General features: G+C 48.9%; 1 protein-coding gene across 4 annotated transcripts in view; it reads right to left on the reverse strand.

The window, feature by feature from the left end:
- Positions 1–679: 679 nt before the first annotated feature.
- The window catches only part of cadm1a (cell adhesion molecule 1a), a 212,177-nt gene continuing 190,007 nt past the window's right edge, over positions 680–22,849 (reverse strand). For 2 of the 4 annotated variants that reach the window (XM_084684114.1, XM_084684115.1), the window contains 3 exons: positions 16,802–16,834; positions 1,955–2,083; positions 680–1,124 (listed from right to left, as the gene is read on the reverse strand). In XM_084684114.1, coding sequence (XP_084540240.1) covers positions 1,006–1,124; positions 1,955–2,083; positions 16,802–16,834 — 281 coding nt within the window. In that variant the 3' untranslated portion in view covers positions 680–1,005. The remainder of the gene's footprint in view (positions 1,125–1,954; positions 2,084–16,801; positions 16,835–22,849) is intronic. The other 2 variants (XM_084684117.1, XM_084684116.1) reach the window with 1 other exon arrangement.

A 22,849-nucleotide genomic window follows, 5' to 3' on the forward strand; every position in this document is an offset into this window, starting at 1 on the left:
TTGAACAGAAGAAAAGGTGAAAATAATGAATTGAAAATGCCTCCAAGTCCAGCACAGTGTGGGTGAAATAATGTGCTGTCTACTTTACTTATTTCTAAGAGAAGCAATGTTTCAAATGCGCTGGCATATCTACTTTGAAAAACAAATTGAAGACACAGGGAAAAGAACACCACTCATCCACAGCAATGCTGAATCTGCCCGATGAAATGAAAACAAGGACAATTTTCGAGACCAATTGTCCTCTGTCATATTCTTTCCAACAATGTTTCTTTTTGAGGGGGAACATGATTAATGGCTTCATATCTTTTTTCAAATGTACACGTCTTATGTGATATACGTTAAATATGATACATAAAGCGTTAGAAGTGTGTTCTGCTGTTATAAAAGGAGTGAGGGGGGGCGGCTCTGCCAGAGACCAGGCCGGCTCACAGTATAGAGGAGATCGGGTTCTTGCAAGCTTTTGGTATGCACAACATGACGCGTGTGCAGACACTGAGGGAGGCTTTAACACAGGGCCAGTGTCATTTCCCCCTCATGGGAAAGCCAACAGCACACTGATAATGAAGAGAGTGCGGACAAGGGGAGGGAGGGAGGGAGGGAGGGAGGGAGGGAGGGAGGGAGGGAGGGAGGGAGGGAGGGAGGGAGGGAGGGAGGGAGGGAGGGAGGGAGGGAGGGAGGGAGGGAGGGCATGACGAAAAATAAAAATAATCTACATAAGAGGAATGAATAGAAAAAAAATTCAGAACAAGGCACAGAATTTTCTGCAAACGGTTGAACTAAATAAAATTCGTACCAGCAGTTTTGGGAGGTGTCAAATGGTGAAGCTCTCTACAGTGATTTCTGGCAACATCTAGCAACACCCAACCTTACCCCCTCCCCCCCCTCCCTCCAACCATGCCCCTCCCCCCAACCCTCCCTTGACTGAAAACCAAAACCCTCCCTCACCTGTCTCCCCAACCAGCCCCTTCTAACCCTTTCCCCCCCCCCCGACCCCCTGGTGGATGTTTAGATGTAGTACTCTTTCTTTTCGTCAGAGTTGTTGTGTCCTCCCTCAGCGTTGATGATAGCTGTGTCTGCATCCGCCGCGTCATCCGCCCCCTTGGCCTCGTGGGTGAAGTAGGTACCTGGAGGAGAGGGGTCAGCGAGGGGTCAGCGAGGGGTCAGCGAGGGGTCAGCGAGGGGTCAGCGAGGGGTCAGACACAGCAAAGGGGTCGACACAGTTCGTCTCATTCCTCAGATACCCGGCACGCATATCCGCATCATGTGCAAATACCCAGCCGTTCATTATGCCAGCTCAGTTATTTATTATTAATCAACTAGCAAATCTGTGAACCATGACGACCAAAGAGGTTAACTGTAAACCGTTGTATGTCATCCAGATGATTAAAATGTTGTCCTATCAAACATGTCATTATGTAAATCCATTGCCCCCCCCCCTGTCCACCCACTCTTACTTGATAACTGTAACTGAATTATACATCAAGAGTTTAATTATCTTGGGTCAGTTATTAATTTGACTAATACAAAGCCCTTTCTTGGCATTCCTTCGATGGTGTTCAAGATTTGTATATGATTTCCATAAAACAACTCCAAAAACTGGATTCTGGAGGCTCAGCTCAGCTCAGACCTTCAATTAACCTTGTCAAGTTCAACAAGCTAGCAGGAACAAGCAAACCACTTGAAATTTCATTTCCGACAGGGATTATTCACATCCTCACAGACTGATGAAGGCGATAGCCCAGATCAAATGTAAAAAGGCAGGAATGAGTTTATAACAACATACAATGTCTGCAATAGAGAAAAACAGACCCTAAGAATGCTAATTTAAGAGAAGCATTACGTAAATCTGAATTGAAGGGCGACCGGGGCAGAGCGACCGGGGCAGAGCGACCGGGGCAGAGCGACCGGGGCAGAGCGACCGGGGCAGAGCGACCGGGGCAGAGCGACCACGTACCTTTGTGTCTGGCGAAGTACCGCCCCAGGATGATGAGTAGACACAGCATGGCGAACACGACCACAGCGACCACGCCTCCGATGACCGCGTGGTCAACCGCTCTAGGCACTCCCTCCCCGGCTCTGGAGTCTGAGAGCAGAGAAACACACACCTTAGAGAAACACACACCTTAGAGAAACACACACCTTAGAGAAACACACACCTTGAGAAACACACACCTTGAGAAACACACACCTTGAGAAACACACACCTTAGAGAAACACACACCTTAGAGATACACACCTTAGATAAACACACACCTTAGAGAAACACACACCTTAGAGATACACACCTTAGATAAACACACACCTTGAGAAACACACACCTTGAGAAACACACAGTTTATAGAAACACACTCATATAGCACATGCATGGATGACCTTTAGTCATGATGTGCGGAGGGTTTATGAGTTAGTAATAAAAAATAAATACATAAAAATATATATATGTTTGCATGTGTGGGTTGGTGTTTACAGCTATTAAGTTATGGAGTTAACTATGACGGCCTTGGAACAATGTTGGATGTTCTAAACCTACGTGGTTCAACATGTATTAGTCCAATTAATTTCAGCATTTGTTTTTCTTTTTTTAATCACACAAAACATTCAAAGACTGGACATATAAATGGAGATCCAGTTTAGAAAAAAAACATAGTATTTTCATTTGATCCATTTACATAAGAAGATGAGTCATGCATAATTGCCAAGAGTCTGCTCTTTAAAGGAAATGAAACACAATCCACAGCAGAACATTTAAACATGACTTATGAAGCGATTGAGTCACTTCTCAGCTCCAATCTCACGGAGCGAGCAGTGCTGGCCAAATAAATCTGGACCCCGTGCGGTGTCCCGTCAGAACCAAAGAAATACATGTCGCCCTGCTCGACGAAAAAGTGCAGATTGCAGGCAATTTTTTAGAAAGATTTATCCCTGCTTGAGGCTGAAGACCAAGACCAGCTTCGAGGCTCCACACCCTAATGATATGTGAAGGTTATTGATTAAGTGTAGGGACCCATGACAACCCGTAGTAATGGCGGTTTGTGGATTTGATTGGTTCTTCACGGCGCATAGGAGGAGCAAAATCTTTCATCAATAGCACACACTTGGCTCGGAAATGATAGACCTGAAGAAGTGCGATGGGCATTAGATGGAGTGACTTCAACAAGACCCAGGTATCTACCTGAGAGGGGAGACATTTCAGGTGTGATAATAAGTGATTTATGAGATATATATATTTAAAAAAATATAGGAATGTTTTGTCAGAAACGGCCAATGCTTCATTTTAACAGACACTGTGCTTTATCAAAAACTGCCATGTTAGGATTGAAGCTTTTTCATTTCAAGTCCATGGTATGTCTGCAAGTGCACCTCCTTCAAACAGGCATCTCACACAGATCGCAACACTTCAGGGGATGTGAGAGGCTGGCGAGAGGAAACTAAACAACCTATATCTTCTTTGCAATCTATTCATGTGAAATCCATCAGTCCCATCCCCCTCAGCTGCACATTGCAATCTCCCACCCTCATCTCCATCTCCAGCCCTCATCTCCATCTCCAGCCCTCCTCCAGGTTGAGTCCAAGCTTGAGGTATTTCTTGAGGGACTTCAGAAGACAAAAACGGCGAGCCACAACATATTAGAGGATTGCAAAGTGAAAGAAACCAAGCAGTTTGACAATCCTTCCTTCCTTCCCTACCTACATTTACATTTAGTCATTTAGCATACGCTCTTATCCAGAGTGACTTACAGTAAGTACAGGGACATTCTCCCCGAGGCAAGTAGGGTGAAGTGCCTTGCCCAAGGACACAACATCATTTGGCACGGTGGGGAATCAATCCAGCAACTTCTTATTACTAGCCCAACTCCCTCACCACTCAGCCATCTGACTCCCTACCTAACAAACAACTCCCAGGTAAACCTACTGTACGTGTGTGTGTGTGTGTGTGTGGTACTACCTGCCAAACTCAACCAAACATACCTTGATGAACCTAGTAGGTTATTTACAACAAACAAAAAAATCTGCGCTCGGAAGATTCAATTAAAGTCAGCAGAATTTTCATCGGACACCTAATCCGCTCTTGTTAGGGAGAGGGCTGAAGACGTGCTTTAACACACTATCTTATTAAGATGTTAATGTGGCCCAGGGCTACACTAGGCTGCCTAGTGAGGCAGGGCACTGTGGGGACAACGCATCAACCTTCCCTGTTTCAGTTTATTTTGTACTAGTGACGGGACAGGCCAGGGAGGAGGGAGAGAGAGAGAGAGAGAGAGAGAGAGAGAGAGAGAGAGAGAGAGAGAGAGAGAGAGAGAGAGAGAGGGCAAGAGAGAGAGAGAGAGAGAGAGAGAGAGAGAGAGAGAGAGAGAGAGAGAGAGAGAGAGAGGGAGGTTAGTCCTGATAGAACTAAGGAGGGATGGAGGAGGAGGAGAGAGGCTGGACTACGGAGAAGCTTCAAGCCCACAGCAGTTTGACACCTCGGGTCGTTCTCTGGGACAGCATGCACTTGACACTAATTAACCAAAGCTGACAAATGGACTGGGCTTTGAAAACCTGCCTGTCTCTTCTAGTCCCTCCCCGCATCCCCTCCACCCCTCCCCTCCCTCACCCCTTCCAGGGAAGGAAGCTTGTAGCTCTGGAAAAACACAGCGAGCTCTGTACTCAAACAGTTTCTTAATCTCTGTACTCTAACGCAATCAAGACTGGAGGAAACAGTCATTCCAGTAAGTCCACTCAGAACCAACATTGTTGCATCGTGTAAATTGAGAGGGGCCAGATGGTTTTGGGAAATGGGATGCTTCTAGCGCGTACGACCAACAACTAATCTTGTCTAGTACATTCAACCCCGGGAATATTCAATAATTCAGAGCAAATTGGCATGGTAATGAAAACTCCCTGAAATTTCCTTCTCTCCAAATTGACGGCAATAAGAGACTTCATTAGGAGCCTCGCATGGTGCTCATATGTGAGTCACCACACCCAACCGCCATCCATGGAAAACAGTTTGGACCTCATCTCTATGACTGTCAGAACGTGGAGGCTCTCCTGGATGCTGCTAAACGGATATCTAAGTCGTTTTCCACTTAATACGGAACGTGTTTTATGAAAGTGGCGTCTACACAGATTGGACGTTGATATGCCCTGTTAGCAAGATTACCAGAGACAGTCTCTCTTCGCGCACCTTCTTCTTCACAAACATATTTTTCCGTAATCAAGGCGTCTAAAAATAAAGGTATTGTGATGATGATTATTATTTTTCATCCAAATGTAATCAGCAGGAGCCCTCAGGCTCCCCCCCTCCTCCCCCTCAGACTCCCCCCCTCCTCCCCCCTCAGGCTCCCCCCCTCCTCCCCCCTCAGACTCCCCCCCTCCTCCCCCCTCAGGCTCCCCCCCTCCTCCCCCTCAGGCTCCCCCCTCCTCCCCCCTCAGCCTCCCCCCTCCTCCCCCCTCAGGCTCCCCCCCTCCTCCCCCCTCAGACTCCCCCCCTCCTCCCCCCTCAGACTCCCCCCCTCCTCCCCCCTCAGGCTCCCCCCCTCCTCCCCCCTCAGACTCCCCCCCTCCTCCCCCCTCAGGCTCCCCCCCTCCTCCCCCCTCAGACTCCCCCCCTCCTCCCCCCTCAGACTCCCCCCCTCCTCCACCAGGCTGCCTACTGGGCAGCCAGATTGCTCTAGAGACAGGGAGGAGACTCCTTGATGCAGCAGACGCTGGGTAATCAACGGGCTGGTCTGGGCGCTCGTAGGATCACCATCCACAGAGCGAGTGTCACACATGAGACGCTATGGTGTTAATAGTGCACACTGGGCATTCCTGGCTCACATCCGGCCCAGGTGTCAGGAGGGGAAATATAACACCTCAAGTTAATGTGTCAGCAGACTGTTGACCTGAAATCGCAAAACAGGAAACAACAACAAAAATAATCCAGCGGAAGGACACCATTTTCAGACCTTGCCTGAAAAATTGAAAAAAAGTTTTTTAACGAATTGTTTTCGAAGCAAATCAATAGAAATTTTAACAAGGAAGTCTTTTCAGGTGAAACGTTTGAGACCCCTCATTTCACCAAAAGTAAGGTAGCACACTATCGAATGGTCTGGAAACACTGCCTGTTTGAAAACCCAAAGGCAGCCAAGTGGAATTACTATTATCGCCCCACAACCATGAAAGTAAAGTTCCACACTACAACACTTTGTGTTTATAGCCCACATCAGAAGGAGAAAATACCAGACAAAAAACAAAGCTGAAGCACAAAAATAATGAGCCCAAACAAACCCAGTGGTTGCAGAACCCAGGGCCCGAAACCTTGCTGCGAACACAACTTTGATTGAAGCAGGAAGCAACTGCACTAGTGGGTGTTCAGCCGCCAACCGCTGTGTGAACACCTGTCGTGTGTGAGTTCCTCTCCAACACCCCCCGTGATCGAGCCAGCCACCAGGTGTCTCCAGGAAGTACCCCCCAGACACCAGAGAGACAAGCTTCCTCCAGGCCGGCCAGGGGAGGTCTCGACCTGGACCGATCCACCCCTACCCCCTTCCTACAACTCCCCCCAGCACAGGAGTGGAGGAACGTCTCGTGTTCCTGTGATGTTACATGCCAGTCCGATTGTCTGGTGGGACTCATCAAGTTCCTTCTTCCTGGAAGGCCACTGGGACAACTACAAAGGAGACCCTTCTTCTTGACATTTGTCTCTCCATGCTGCATTCAGCAGGAGATCTTGAGGTAATTTCCCACCCTCTTTCTTTCCTTTGAACTGTCCATCTATCCTGACAGCGGGGAAGAATGGAACCAGAACAATCACCTCGGACGCTGTAGAAAATGCATTGTCATCCCTCGTTTTATTGTAGTCAGTCTCAGAGTACAGCCTCCGATCCATCTCAACGGTCCAATTTAAGCCAAAATGACCTGAATGACGAACGGCAGACGCCGCAGACAGAGGGCCCTCTTCCTCCAGCCCTCTTTCCCCTTCTTCAGCTCTCTGATTGTTTTGTTAAACGTTGCCGGAGGAGAGAAGGGCTGAGTGTTTTCAGTCCTCTCCTGCTTGTTTGCCGCTCAGGTGTGGAGAGTGGAAATATGTTAGTTATCTCTCTTACTTTTTCTCTCCCCCGACTCCCCCATTCTAATTTCCGCTGCGTCCCCCCTCCCCTCTTCCTCCGCTCCACAGTACAGCCTGTCGACACACTTGATCCTCTTCTGTCACTTGGCATCCTCCGATGAGGCCAGGCATGTTGTTTTCTGTTGCCCTAGATTCGGGGCACTCATCGTCAAGTTCTAATAACTTTCTGAAATGAAGCCGGCCACGGAGACTGATTATATCCTCTGATGGACAATTAAATTGGCATTGGATCTGCGGTATTGCCCTCCGTACTTAGACGGTCTGTTTAAACGATGTCGGGATTTTCTCTCAGTCTGTCCACTGCTCACGTTTCTGGGTTGTTTTGAAATTTCAACTTGTTTTGTAAAACCTCTAGTTTAGGACTGAACAAGACTTGCCTTCATCCAGGCCTGGGGTGGCTTGAGAAGTAGAGTGAGGGTACTGCAACTGCAAGATTAGCATGTGCCTGCTTGGGAGTGTGTGTGTGTGTGTGCTTCCTTACATCAGGACACTTTCATAGCATCCGGCATATTCCCCCAACAGCTCTGCTCCCACTCTGAAAGCTTGAGTGCTTTTGTCCAGAACAAACTTTTTTGAGATTGGTGGAAATATGACAAGCAGAGTGGTAGTTTAGGCATTCAACACAGTCCGCTGCAGATGTCAGTCCCTCCAGAATGAGGTAGAAAGCACTAAGGCAGGTTTGACGTTGATATAAGTACTACCATAAGGGAGTTTGCAGGTGCATGATCAGAGGAAAAGCTGGAAGGAATACGACAGGGGACGAAGCTAACAAGCCAATCTAGTTGGTATGGAAAACAGCGAGAGACATTCAGCTCACCAGCAAAGAGGACCCATTCCTCTTGATGTTCCCCTCACATATAAATCAAAACCCTGAAGAGCAGCGAAGGAGACAAGATGGTCCAGGGGAAAACACGACGACACACGCAACGCAACACACACGTTCGTCGAGAGCGATCGAATTGATGAAAAAATGCCGACCCCGAGGGGGGACGGCAAACATCTGATATTCAAAAGAACACATCTGTGACGGGGCTGATCAGAAAGACAGGAGATCGGATAATTGGATCTTCTAATCTGCTAATTAAGCGTGGTGACGGTGCGTCTCTGCAGCCTGAGGGGAGGGAGAGGAAATCAAGGAGCCCGGCGGCGTGCAGGTGGGTGTCAGACTCATGGGTTAACGACACTGTCTTTACCCCCCCCCCCACACTGCAGCTCTCTCCCGTAAACAACTATGGTCGTAAAAACAATAATTGTCATAAAACTTAATGAACGATGTTAGTTTAATCTTTTGCGTTAAGGGTTATGTTCCACTGTGCTTGTAAATGAGAGGAGTCTGACTTCATGCAGGCTGTGCCAAGATTTCAGGCGACGACGAACCTCCAATGACATCTCCTCTGACTCGCTGCTGTCTTGCTGTCTGAGTTTTACAATGATTGTACATAGACATTGCTCACATTTCCATACTGTACTGTAGTACTACTACATTTACATTTAGTCATTAAGCAGACGCTCTTATCCAGAGCGACTTACAGAAGGAAAAAGGGACATTATCCCAGAGGCAAGTAGGGTGAAGTGCCTTGTCGAGGACACAACGTCATTTGGCTCAGCCGGGAATTGAACTGGCAACCTTCTGATTACTAGCCCGCTTCCCTCACCGCTCAGCCACCTGACTCCTACTACAACTCTGCTAATTTAGGTTTTGCATTCATGAGTCAGGCCAACTTCCATTAAGAACTCAAGGATGACTGCAAGTCTTCTGAAAGCTTGATTTGAAACACGTTTTTGGGACTAAATATGTATTTGGCAGATGAAGAAAGACATCATAGTGTTTCCGTCTCCTCAGAAAGTCGAGGCATCAAGGTTAGCGGATCTGCATTTCATTGTGAATATACCCTTCTTTTCAATCACAACTGTAATTTCAGTTGCCATTCCAGAGGAGTGTCTGGTAAAACAAAAGACAAACAACGATAGTAATTACAGATTACACTGAAGCGTGGCGTATTGACAACAACAATCCGACTCTATTCAGCTTCATTTCCACTTTATCTTCATGGCGTAAAACCTCTGGGGCTGTTTGAAAAGGTTTTCAGCTAAACATATTACCCAAGTAATTACTTACAAAATGCGGAATTCCAATGAGACAAATAAAAACCAAATGAAATAAAACAACAACAAAAAACAATCACACATCATCTGTTAATTTTCACAGACTTGATCTGGCGAAGGGCTGCTTCAGTCCAAATAGTTACGTTAATAAAATTGTATCCGGCTACCATGGTTACGCAAACTAATGGCTGCAAAGGACGATATCTTGGTTCCCTAGCCAGTCAAACTTCTAAACTCCTTAGTGCATGACTTTAAACGTTGATTGGTTGAAGTGAAGTTGTTCGGTGAATAATGTCAATAATACTACTGTTAACTTGATATTACTACAAGGGAAGTCCCCATTGGCCCCCAAACTATTAAGCTGAGAGCGGAGCGGAGAGAGAGAGGGAGCTAGCTTTGCAGCCTGGTTAGACCCGATAGATTTTCATCCTGACAGAGGGTGCCGGAGGACTGCTCGAGTCAGATGAAACTAAGTAGGTGATTAAAGTCCTGCTGCTTTGATGTTAAACACGGGGCAAAAATAAATAAATAATAAAATAAAAGGAGAATTCTCTCCTGCGGCATATTTAGGAAGGTTCTGCAGAGCTGGGTTGTGGAGGTAAGGCCCAATGTCTCCTCTCCTCACCTCCCCACACGCACACACACACACACGCACACACACGTACACCCACAAACACACACACAGTATCCCCACAGAGATAGAAAGTACTTGTAGAGAGTCTTAGTGTTGTGAGGAGTCTGCGACGTGACAAAAGGGGCATTATGTAAATCTCTGTAAACAACAGAAGCACCAGCGGGGACAGGGGCTTTCCCTCTGTGACAGGACCAGGAGGACGGAGGTTTGTCTGCGGCTAATCCAGGATGAGTTATCCCTTCCTGGGATTGCTACGCTATGCTACGCGGCCTGTGTGGGGAGCAGGGACTCGTTCCCCAAGAGGACATGGATAAGGGATAACTCCTGTCCCAGGTCGCCACTAACAACCAGTGGACTTCCTCCAGCACAGCAGTCTCACAAGCTGCCGTGGGCCCCACGCTGAGGTGGTCCATCCTGCGGTTAGACCAACACACACACACACACACATACACACCAAGGAAGGTAAAGGCTGAGGCCATACCCCAGCGGCCTGGGTTCGAATCCGCCCTGGGCCCTTTGCTGCATCTCTCTCTCACACTCCCTGCCTTTCCTGTCACACTTCACTTCAAAACTGTCCAATGCAGCAGAAAAATGGAAACAATAAAATCGTATATATATATATATATATATATATATATATATATCTATATATATATATATATATATATCTATCTCTTAAAAGGCACCTAAAAGATGGTGAGAGAGCCTGGTGCCTGAGGCGTCAGTGTGTCTAGCCTGGCCCTGTGCGCGGGCCCTGGGAGTGTCTGTCTGCTCCCTGTTAGCACAAGGGAGGCCTCGCCCTCAACCGCCTCATCCGCTTTATCGCCGTGGCAACTTCCCGCGGCCCCCGTGGTGGTAATGGGAGCGTTTTGCGGTGAGCGCAGTGTGCTAAGGAGAGGTGAACTTTAATCCCAACCTCTACTCACAGGTACGTTCTGGTTACGCGTGTGCCCACCGCCAAAAATAAACTATCAAAGCATTCAGCTAGCTTTTTAGCAAATCTGCTCTTTATGCCTTGTCATTTTACCGCTTCCTCGAAAGACTCACTATTCCTGCAGAATGTCTTGTTTTTTTGTGCACAAAACGAAGGAGTTTCGACAAAGATATATTTGCTATATTAGAGAAAGAAAAAAAATGTAATAAGTATTCAGGTGGTGATTACCACCAGACCTCTGTTAACGCTGGGAGTCATGCTCCCCTAAACAGTACCTAGCCCAGCAGCACAACCTGCAGTTCCATCGCTCTCACAGTCCCTCTGCCAACATCCCCAACCCGGATCCACAGACAGGGAAAGAATCAGTGAACAGATGTCTCTGCAAGAGGCCCAAAGGGGGGCATTTGGTTTCGTCTGTGGGTTCAGGGGGAGAGAAGGGGGAGACGGGGGGGGGGGGGGGGGGGGTGAGCGATGGGAAGGGGAGGTGAGAGACTGTTTGTTTGAGATGGAACTCATTTCCAATTAGATTCTCTCTGCCGGACTGGGAGCGCTCTGCACCGCTGGGCTTAGTCGCCAGCAACTGTCACAGCTGATCTCTGCTTCTCCGCCACCCCAGCCTCACACAGCCCCCACGGCCCACTTAACAGTCAGCTGAGGAGGATTTAGAAGAGGGAAAAGAGGCGGAAGGTAGAAAAATAGCTTCTTTTTTTGGTTACCTGCCTTAATGGGTTGAGAGCGTGAGACTAATTACTGCAGCGTGTGCACCTCACCTGAGAGGGCTACAGGCAGGTCTGTAGCCATGGAGACATGCCAGCCTAACAAAATGCACACACACACACACACACACACACACACACACACACACACACACACACACACACACACACACACACACACACACACACACGACTGTCACATCGCACACCTACTGTGGCAGCATACCCACACGACAGTCAAATGACATCCAAACACACAAAGCACAGCCTTTACATGCACACAGGTCGCATAGCGCGCCGTCTCTGGGCCCCGGACCGCTCCCAGCCCTGCCCTTTCCACCAGGAAGAAAAAGAAGCTGATCGCTTAGATCAGGGGTGTCAAACCCTGGCCCTCGAGGGCCGCTGATCCTGCATGTTCTAGATGTTTCCCTGCTCCAACACACCTGATTCAATTAAATGGGTTGTTATAACAACTATTCATTCGAATCAGGTGAGCTCGATCAGGGAAACATCTAGAACATGAAGGACAGCGGCCCTCGAGGACCGGAGTTTGACACCCCTGGCTTGGATCATCGACGGAGCAAACACAGACTCCTCTTCCTTTCACCATTTTTTTGGTTGAGATATTGTCAGAGCTCACATGCATCACAGAACCTTGGAAGAATTGGCTAATCCCCTTCTTAAAACTGTAATCCTGACGCATGTGTGCTGGTGTCAACAGGTTACTGTCAGATGCCACAACACTGAGTCCTGTAAGCCAGGGTCTGGTATGCTCTGCATTCAGATCTCCCTCATGGACCGCTGGCACTGCGCCATCCAGATATATGCGAAGCGCCCGTCTTTGAGAGGTTAGTGTAGTGATCTTCATCAGTCCCCCTATCACTGGGCGAAGGGCTCATCAGACACATTAGAGCCTGACCAACACCACCCCCTCTTCCTCACTCATCCTCCCTCTCATCCAGGCCAGAGCTGTTTACAGGGGCAAGACCATCTTTACCCCACTCATACCCCCATCCCCCTCCCTCCCTCCCTCCCTCCCTCCCTCCCTCCCTCCCTCCCTCCCTCCCTCCCTCCCTCCCTCCCTCCCTCCCTCCCTCCCTCCCTCCCTCCCTCCCTCCCTCTCCCCCCTCCCTCCCTCCCTCCCTCCCTCCCTCCCTCTCCCCCCTCCCTCCCTCCCTCCCTCCCTCCCTCCCTCCCTCCCTCCCTCCCTCCCTCCCTCCCTCCCTCCCTCCCTCCCTCCCTCCCTCCCTCCCTCCCTCTCTCTCCCCCCTCATGCCTCATCTCAGTTCTTGTCTTGTTGTTCCTTTCCTTCTTCCAGACCATTTCAGAGAGAAAAACGTCCAATCGTTTTGTGTTTTTTTTTTTCTTCTTTCTCCGAGCCGCTTCTGGGAAAACAAGACGTTAAATAAGGGGTCTGGCTTTTCCCCGCCCTGACGAACAGGGTGCATCACCATAGCGACAGCTTTGGAGAGGATGAGAGGAGCGAGGCAGTTAGCACCACCGAGAGCCGCATGTAAAGCAGGCACGTTTCGACGGCGAGCTCAGCTTGGTGTCAGACAGAGGCTCTGGGTTTGCGGGGGAAGGAGGGATATACGTAAATAAGCTGTCGCTTAATTTGCCACGCCGCCAAATGTCACTTCTTTCAAGGGATTTTTTTGTTTTATGCGTTTGAGTTTAGTCTCGTCTGGTGGAACTTAGCAGCATTTGTAGAGACAGAAGGTCTTGAGCCAGATTGGATGACAAAGGACAAAGATAAGGTATCTCTTGGCCTGAAGTTAATCCTATCAAGAAGAACAAGGTAGCATGACTAGCCAAAAAGAAGAGACTAGCGCAAAATGTTCCAAGTGAAATAAGCAGGCTGGGTTCCTTAAATCAGGCGAGGGCACCCTTGAATTCAATTAAAAGGGTTTCAACCATGAGGTCAAGATATCATCACCTCACCGCCTTTCCATCTGAACATGTGCAGTCACGCGAGCACTTGCTAAGCTTCGCGGCTAGCTTCTTGCAGATGTCTTTGTGTGTGTGTGTGAAATCCAGTTACTAAGGGCACACAATCAAACTTGGCCCTGATAAGTTAGCTTCATGTCTGTCCGGTGCCTGAGCAAGATGTTGGCTTTGCGGCGCTGAACAAAGGGATGATGGAATGACAGAACGAAGTGAAGTGTGTTCAATCATCCTCTTTGGAAATGAACATAGGCACCACGCCTGAATGAATCTGCACAAACGAGGGAGACAGAAAAGGAGAGGGAAGGGAGAGAGAGAGGGAGAGAGAAAGAGAGAGAGAGGGAGAGAGAGGGAGAGAGAGAGAGAGAGGGGGGGAGAAAGAAAGGGAGAGAGAAAATGAAAGAAAGAGAGAAAGAGAAAGGTAGAGTGGGTGCAAACCTGAGGCAGCAGACCGAATGAATGTTGTGTTAAGATACAATTTCACCAAGAATGAGAGAGAAAGAGAGAGACAGAGAGAGAGAGAGAGTGAGAGAGAGAGCCCAGAACCCAGGAGGCAGAAAAACGTTTGCATCATTTCCTGTAAAATGAAAAAATGGTGACAAGATATTGATAAATCTGCTAGGCAAAGGTCTGGGGACAGCGTCTGACAGCGTCTGACAGCGTCTGACACTAAATACATGCTGGGTCAGGGAAACCAAACGCCATAAATAGTGGGATGCCGGTTGCCTAGCAATATAGCTTCTGCCTGGCTGGGGCGTTGACATGCTGATAAGGATTTGATCTATCTGACCCCAGGAGCGATGCATCTCCCTGCCCCGTGGCATGATTCATATCCCCCCGCCCACCCCTCACGCACACCGACCACACACACACACACACACACAGACACACACACACACAGACACACACACACACAGACAGACACACACGCACACACACACACACAGACAGACACACACACACACACACACACACACACACACAGACACACACACAGACACACAGACACACACACACACACACACAGACACACAGACACACACACACAGACACACACACACACACACACAGACACACACACACACACAGACACACACACACACAGACACACACACAGACACACGCACACACACAGACACACACAGACACAGACACACACAGACACACACAGGCACACACAGACACACACACACACACACACACAGACACACACACACACACACACAGACACACACACACAGACACACACACACACACAGACACACACACACACACACAGACACACACACACACAGACATGAGCTTCTATCCCAAGCCGGCAGTGTTTGCTCATCTCTTCTCTCCAGCCAAACGCCCCACTTGGCAGAACTGACTCTACACTGACGACAGGGCTGACGCAGTTAAAACCAGAGCCTGGTGCTCTCAGGGGGGAGGAGCCTGGTGCTCTCAGGGGGAGGAGCTTAGTGCTGTCAGGGGGAGGAGCCTGGTGCTCTCAGGGGGGAGGAGCCTGGTGCTCTCAGGGGGAGGAGCTTAGTGCTGTCAGGGGGAGGAGCCTGGTGCTCTCAGGGGGGAGGAGCCTGGTGCTCTCAGGGGGAGGAGCCTGGTGTTCTCAGGGGGAGGAGCCTGTGTGTGGCTTCCTCCTCCTACCCTGAGGGAGCCCGCACGGCCCTTGCCTCCACCCCCCTCCTTCACCTTGCTCCTCAACAGCCTGTTGCTAGGTTACGTCTGGAGGTAAGTAGGAGTGCTGTCCGTAAAGGGTGGAGATCTGACGAGCAGAACAGGAAAGAAACAAACTCATTTATCTGAAGAACCTCGAATGTGAAATAGTCCTGTGACTGACTTCCCAGTGACCTGCATGCAAAGCTGTTTTGGATCGCACAATAGGGTCATTTCTTGCTGTTAAAATCTCTAAATAAAAGCAAAGCCACTCTTTCATACAACAACCGATACATCATCTTTTTGAAGAGAAGGAAAAGTACCACAAGGCTGTTTTACAGAAGCAGTTTAACCTTATGAGAAACATATCTGCGTTGTTTTAGGTCAAAACATTGATTTTAGCATGAAATACAACCGTCTGACATTTAGTATAAAATCACGTTTCACAATGCAGCTGTGTTAGGGATCATAGTGTGTTAGAATGTGTATGTAAAGCAATGACTTCTCTTTATATATTTGTTGCCCTCCATTAGCAATACATGTATGTATTAATCAAACACCTGCCATCCTCCGGGCAAATCAATTTAATGGAATTCAACCACATTTTCCCCCTTTTTCACTACAGTTCCTGTTCTTTGAAATTGTGGAACATTGTTCAAAGCTACACAGCGGTTCTAAGTGATATGTCATAAGGAATAGACATAACTGTACGTTTTACTGAACGGTCTTCAGTGCAGCAGTGAAACAACAAAGGAAAAGGCACTTACAGAATGATGTGTGACATATCTACATACAAGTATTAGTCACACAAACTGGCTGTTAGGTCGACATGCTGGCTGTTATGATACCATTAATATCATAGCATGGAGAGCTAGCAGTGGTGGTAGGTTGTTGAAATGAGAGTTAATATCCAACAGCAATGATGTAGAAAACAATTGTGCTAAAATGTTTCTGATCATTCATCCTACAAAGCCAGCCAAATAAGTGATATAAATAAAAGATCAGTATTTATAACTATTTTACATAGAGCTATAGGGAGTCAGATGGCTGAACGGTGAGGGAGTCGGGGATAGTAATCAGAAGGTTGCCGGATCGATTCCCTGCCGTGCCAAATGACGTTGTGTCCTTGGGCAAGGCACTTCACCCTACTTGCCTCGGGGGGGAATGTCCCTGTACTTACTGTAAGTCGCTCTGGATAAGAGTGTCTGCTAAATGACTAAATGTAAATGTACTATACTTGTGCCCACCCGTCTTGTCACTGAGATGGAATCTGTTTCTCGTGGATGTTCTGATTGAAATGCCTGATCAGGATGGTGTGTTAAACTGTACAACCCAGGGGAGGGAAATGTCAGGACTCTGTGGTCGGTGCCACAAGCAGACAGCGCCAGCGTGAGACGCTCGCTGTTTATCCTGGAGCGTGTTCTGATCTGAGGCCAGGGCTGGAGGCCTGAGGCTGGAGGCTGGGTTTGCGATATGACCAGAAGACATTCAATCACTTGACGGAGGGAAGACAGCCGACGGGCAGACAGGCAGTTATCAGTTCAAGGACCTCTTCACGTCATGGTTTACAGAGATGTACAGAGGGCGTTAGGTGGGGCGGGGCGGGGCGATCAGAACAGACCACACGCCCCCACGCCACCCCGGTGACCATGTGACATGCTGTGATGGGGCATGCAGGACGGGAAGAGGAGGAGGAGAGAGTAGAGAGAGATACCAACCGTGAGCTGCAGGTTCAGAGCTGGGCACAGCGTCTGAGCACACGAGGAGAGGAGGGGGAGGACAAGAGGAGCAGCATGCACAAAAAGGAGGGAGGAGAAAGGGGGTGGGGTGGGGAGGGGAGGAGAAAACAAACGATATCCATAAGCAAGCATCCAGAGACCAGTACACCAAGACACAAGGCTGGAGGGAAATCAAAGGAAAACTAAGGCAGTGCAAGATAAAACACACACGCACACACACACACAAACACACACACACACACACACACACATTGAACGTCAAACTGAGGGAGGCATTGTCGCTGCTTAAGGTGGACCTGATATCATGTGGTGCAGACAGTATTTAGGGAAGACAGCTCATCAATAAAGACACACATGCTGAACCCAGCTGAACACAGGGATGGGCGGGTGTCACGGTGGGAAGGAGGGAACTGGTTTACAGGTTATTTACAAAGGGCATATTTTGTGTGGTAATGCGTTTTTGAAATCAATGTGGTACGACATTGGGGATGTCAATTAATTACAACAAGAGACTAACCTTTGTCGAAAGCAGTCATACCAACCTTGGTTTTGAAGGTTTTAACAGAGGAAGAAAATTACTGAACTTTTCAAGTCAAACATATGAGTGTTGCATCATTCAGTCATACAGTATTATTTAGGTGAGCAATTTGTATTCTCTCTTCGGAGTAAATTATACTTTCATCCATCCAAAAGCATTGCTTTTGATTCAATGATAAATACTAGAAACCTCTGATAAATATTTGAGTAGTCTGTGTTTTGATTGATTGAACAGCCGTATCAAACGAGTCAACATCATCCCTCTTCTATAGACGTCTCTGCTCAAGGCTTTTACATTGGGGCCCTTTTGTTGGTAGGAACCTGATGGTTGCACCAAGCTCCTAACACCTCCCTCCCTCCCTCCCTCCCTCCCTCCCTCCCTCCCTCCCTCCCTCCCTCCCTCCCTCCCTCCCTCCCTCCCTCCCTCCCTCCCTCCCTCCCTCCCTCCCTCCCTCCCTCCCTCCCTCCCTCCCTCCCTCCCTCCCTCCCTCCCTCCCTCCCTCCCGGAAGAAGCCAAAGTTCCAGGGGGCTCTCTCTAAAGGCGAGCCCAGATCAAGTCTCTTTGGGAGGGGGGGAACGAGGCTCTAGCAGGGCTCCTCGTGGTCCGTGTTAAGCAGTGACACGGGCCTCCACTCAAGACCAGATTTCTTTTGCATAATCTTTGCTGTCACCACCTCAGCCCATCTCTAAACTGATTTAGGAGGGGGAGGGAGGGAGAGAGAGGGAAGGAAGGAGAGAGAAAGAGCGGGGAAGGGAGAGAGAGGGGAGGGAGATGGGGAAGGATGAAGGACGGGGGAAGGGAGGGGGGAGGGAAGGGGAGGAGGGAGGGAGTTAGTGGTGAAGGAAAGGGGGGGGGGGGAGAGAGAGGAGGGAGGGATTTAGCGCCATGCGTTTTACAACAACTAACCTGCAGCGATGCTGCCAGCTCTCCCTCTCATCTGCTTGATTGTGGGCCAGATCCCCTCAGAGATGCTCCAGAGCCGTTATCTAACAGGACCAGACGGGTCCTCAAGACTAACACCAGAGGCCAACAGTTCAAGGACGGGATCTTCAAAATGAGCTGACGTACAGAATCAAACGCATGCATCGTCAAACAGGTCCAGTAGGCTGCTTCTGTCACACCCTCTCTCTCTCTTCAGTTGGGGATGGCTGGTTTAGTGTTTGGGGACAGAGACAGCAGACTGTCAGGATGTGAAGGAGAGAGAAGAACACAGAAGATAGTACAGGGAATGACCCGGGCCGGATTCAAACCAGGCTACCACAGCCCCAGTAACACGCTGCTCTTCAGAGTTAAGTAGGACCATCCAGTGGCGGCCTCAGTCACCAGCAGCCCCTGGACGCCCGCTAACCCCATTTCCTCTCCAGCAGCATTTCCTCTCCCCCAGTCTCCCCTCTCCCCCAGTCTCCCCTCTCCTCCAGTCTCCCCTCTCCCCCAGTCTCACCTCCGCCCCAGTCTCCCCTCTCCCCCAGTCTCCCCTCTCCTCCAGTCTCCCCTCTCCTCCAGTCTCCCCTCTGCCCCAGTCTCACCTCCCCCCCAGTCTCCCCTCTACCCCCCTCTGCCCCAGTCTCCCCTCTCCCCCAGTCTCCCCTCTCCCCCAGTCTCCCCTCTCCCCTCTCCCCCCCTCTCCCCCAGTCTCCCCTCTACCCCCCTCTGCCCCAGTCTCCCCTCTCCCCCCCTCTCCCCTCTCCCCCAGTCTCCCCTCTCCCCTCTCCCCCCCTCTCCCCCAGTCTCCCCTCTCCCCTCTCCCCCCTCTGCCCCAGTCTCCCCTCTCCCCCAGTCTCCCCCAGTCTCCCCTCTCCCCCAGTCTCCCCTCTCCCCCTCTCCCCCAGTCTCCCCTCTACCCCCCTTCTGCCCCAGTCTCCCCTCTCCCCCCTCTCCCCCAGTCTCCCCTCTCCCCTTCTGCCCCAGTCTCCCCTCTCCCCCAGTCTCCCCTCTACCCCCCTTCTGCCCCAGTCTCCCCCTCTCCCCCTCTCCCCCAGTCTCCCCTCTCCCCCCCTCTCCCCCAGTCTCCCCTCTACCCCCCTTCTGCCCCAGTCTCCCCTCTCCCCCCTCTCCCCCAGTCTCCCCTCTCCCCCTCTGCCCCAGTCTCCCCTTTCCCCCCCTCTCCCCCAGTCTCCCCTCTCCCCCAGTCTCCCCCAGTCTCACCTCTCCCCCCCCTCTCCCCTCTCTCCAGCAATTCTGTCTGTGTCCTTGCTGACATCAGCAGACATGACAAAGGGTACATAGCTTCATGGCTAATGACTACATGTCCCATAATCCCCTTGTGGCTGCCGGCAGCAGGGTCCCAGGAAAGGTAGTGGTGCCAGGAGACACGAGAGGCGAGAAAGTGTGATTGTGTCTCCGAGTTGTTTTCTAGAACCGAGGAGGGAATTCCAAACTATGAAAGCTTAGGCACTTGAAAGTGGCAGCTTTGTATGACGGGGGGAAAAAGGTGATATGCAAGATTATGCATTTCGAAGGATGCTTGCGTGTGTGTGTGTGGGTTGCTTGTGTGTGTGTGTGCGTGGGTTGCTTGTGTGTGTGTGTGTGTGTGTGTGTGTGTGTGGGTTGTGATTGAGGCCCTGCTGTTGAGCAGATTACCGCCCTCCCTGCTTTATGAGTTCCATCTCCTTGGAGCCATCATGGAGAGCAATCATAGTCCCTCAATAACAATATACCTCAACATAAAGAAGACATATAGCCGGCGTTTCAGTGTTTGCATGACGCCGAGTTCAATCAGTTCCCCAGGAAGCTCTCTCCAAGCTGTGTATCACACATCTGCAGTGGTTGTTTTCCTTGTGGTAATGCCATTGACCTTTAGTGAATCAGGCCGTTCCTCCTCCAGATAGCCATCTATCCTCCACTGCTTGCTACCAGTGAGATCAGTCAGAGACGAGGCCTGGACTGCTATATCTCCGTGCGAGTGCTTACTCAGGGGCGATTCATTCGTTCAATTCTAAAATCAGTTTCCCAGATGGTGTTTATGCAATTTAAACCCTGACGAAAGATTTTCTCAATTTATTTATATATTTCGCTTGCCTTTTGTTTTTGCATTTCGGTGGGGGTGAAATGAATTGGTTGCTTTCTCTGTTTATACCCTTTCATCAATTAAATGGGTTGGCAGCTGGGAACCTAATTCACAATTGTTTTATTAGCGTAGCCACGTTTCATTAATAGCTTTTTCTGTTGTGCATCTCGGAACACTTCTTTACAAGGACTTGTTTTGTTCACGGTTAGGTTGGTAGAGTGCAAATCTGGTGAGTCATTAGTCATGAGCTCAGCCTTAGAGGGGGTGGAGCGCTCACAGCTCCACAATAATCCACAGCTGATGACCAACAGGACAACTGAGAACGGGAGGGGAGCCCACAATGCCATGCAGTGACACACAACTGGATAAAGAGGAGAGAGAGAGAGAGAGAGAGAGAGAGAGAGAAAGGGAGAGAGAGAGAGAAGAGAAAGGGAAAGAGAGAGATAAAAGAGAGAGAGAGGTAGAGAGAGGTAGAGAGAGCAGAAAGGGAGAGAGAAAGAGAGGCACAGAGAGAGAGTGAGTGAAGAGAGAGAGAGAGAGAGAGAGAGAGAGAGAGAGAGAGAGAGAGAGAGAGAGAGAGAGAAGAGAAAGAGACAGAGGGAGACAAGAGAAAAGGAGAGAGAAAAGAGAAAGGGAGAGAGGAGAGAGGTGGGGAACTCTGAGTGCCACCTCCTAAAACACGTGCGTAAGCGTTCGGGATAAAAAATTCAATAAACATCCATTTCTGAGTTTGTGTTTGGAGAGTATGGGGTTACAAATAGAAATTAATGACATCTGCCCACTGTGAGGAAGGTAGTGAGCAAGGCCTTTCTATTTATCCATTTATTGTGAAGCGTAAATGGCAATTTAGACATTTCTAAATGTCACCCCCTGATGCTGCCAAGCACTTTGAGCCCTTCGTTCGGCTTTAATAGATTTTTTAAAAGTGCAGTATTCCCCATTTCAGTTTATCAAAATGTATTCAACTTTTAAGTGGCCTCTACCCCTTCACGTAGTCTGAAGAATTCATCTTCTGCCGCCTTTCTGATCTGCACACATCCCGAGTGTGGATGAATGAAATCTGTAGGCGACAGAGCAATAATATGGCCATGAGAGCGTGCCACCCCCGCAATCTAAACACTCTAAAATAATGGAACGCCCCACAGAGTCCAACTGACGGGGCCTCTGGGAGAGACCATCTGAGATGAGGGGATTTACACTGCAAATACCAGTGCACTCTCCACACTTCTCTAATAAAACATGAATAAATATTTATCCAGGAGGGCAGTGTTTCTAGAGCCGGCAGTTCCCAACGACAACCACAATGGTGATCGTTCATACCGTATATTACCTGCAGTGACAGATTCATACAAGTTGAATTTCAATGCAAATCAAATTGTTTTGGAGTGCATGCAATATCCAATTAATGACATTTTCATCTAATATTACACATGCAGTGAATATGCTATGATACTCTGGATAATTCTGTCTACTAAATATACCGACAAACGCAAGCCTTGACCTCTGTCTTGCTAGCATCAAGCTTTCAAGGACCAGTTTCTTAATGTTTCTGTTTATGACAAGCAAGCTGACTAGTTTGTGTTCTGCCATGGACAAGTCTTGTAACCAGTGATGACATTTTGATATCGTGAATGGTGAAGGATATAAAGTGAATATTGAGGGTGACAGTGATGTTTTGTGTGATACCAACTGTAAAAGTCAATATTTTATGCAACATAAAACTACAAGTCAACATAATTTCATCCGAACACTGCGAGATCCTGATGTGAACATCCACCCAGCGATAAGACCATTAAATATCCCCCTTTATGCCCAATCAAAACAATACAAAACAGTTCATCAGACCTCCATGAACAGGTTACATTTGATGAAACAGAAACGACTGTGTCTCCTCGTCATGGAAGCCTGTACAGCACACGGCTGGATCAGAGAGGACAGGTCGACCCACAAGAAGACAGAACCTCGTCCCTGCAGAGCAGAGAAAACGTTTCCTGTCTAATTCCCTCATTAGGTGTTTGTTCTGTGTTCACATGGTATAATCAGGCTTAATGCACATGATTGCTCAGTCTTGGGGGATCCGCTTAATTTCTGAGCAGAGCTGTCTGTCACAAGCTTTGATTGCATTCACAGCCCACGGCTATTACCCGTCAAAGGCCATAAAATACTGGGTTTTGTTTAGACACAATACAGAGAATTAGAAATTATAGCACTGATTATGGCCAGTAACAATTATTTTTGACACTCGGTTTTATTGAGCGACAGGCTAACTTTTTGCTTTTTAAAAGTATGTTTGTGCATGCGGCTACGGCAAAATGATTTTATACTACGCCAACCAGGGTAAGGTTTACCGACGCTAAGTTGAATATCACAGTCACGATGGATCATCTGTTGTTGTAAACGCCTATCATATTGGCCTTACTGTTGCACCGTAGTATTGTTTTGTGTTCACCGTGTCTGGTGGGCTGTTTTCTGCTCTGAAAAT

The sequence above is a fragment of the Hypomesus nipponensis genome, chromosome 20 (assembly GCF_054491055.1).
Source record: "Hypomesus nipponensis isolate SF chromosome 20, ASM5449105v1, whole genome shotgun sequence".
Classification (NCBI taxonomy): domain Eukaryota; kingdom Metazoa; phylum Chordata; class Actinopteri; order Osmeriformes; family Osmeridae; genus Hypomesus; species Hypomesus nipponensis.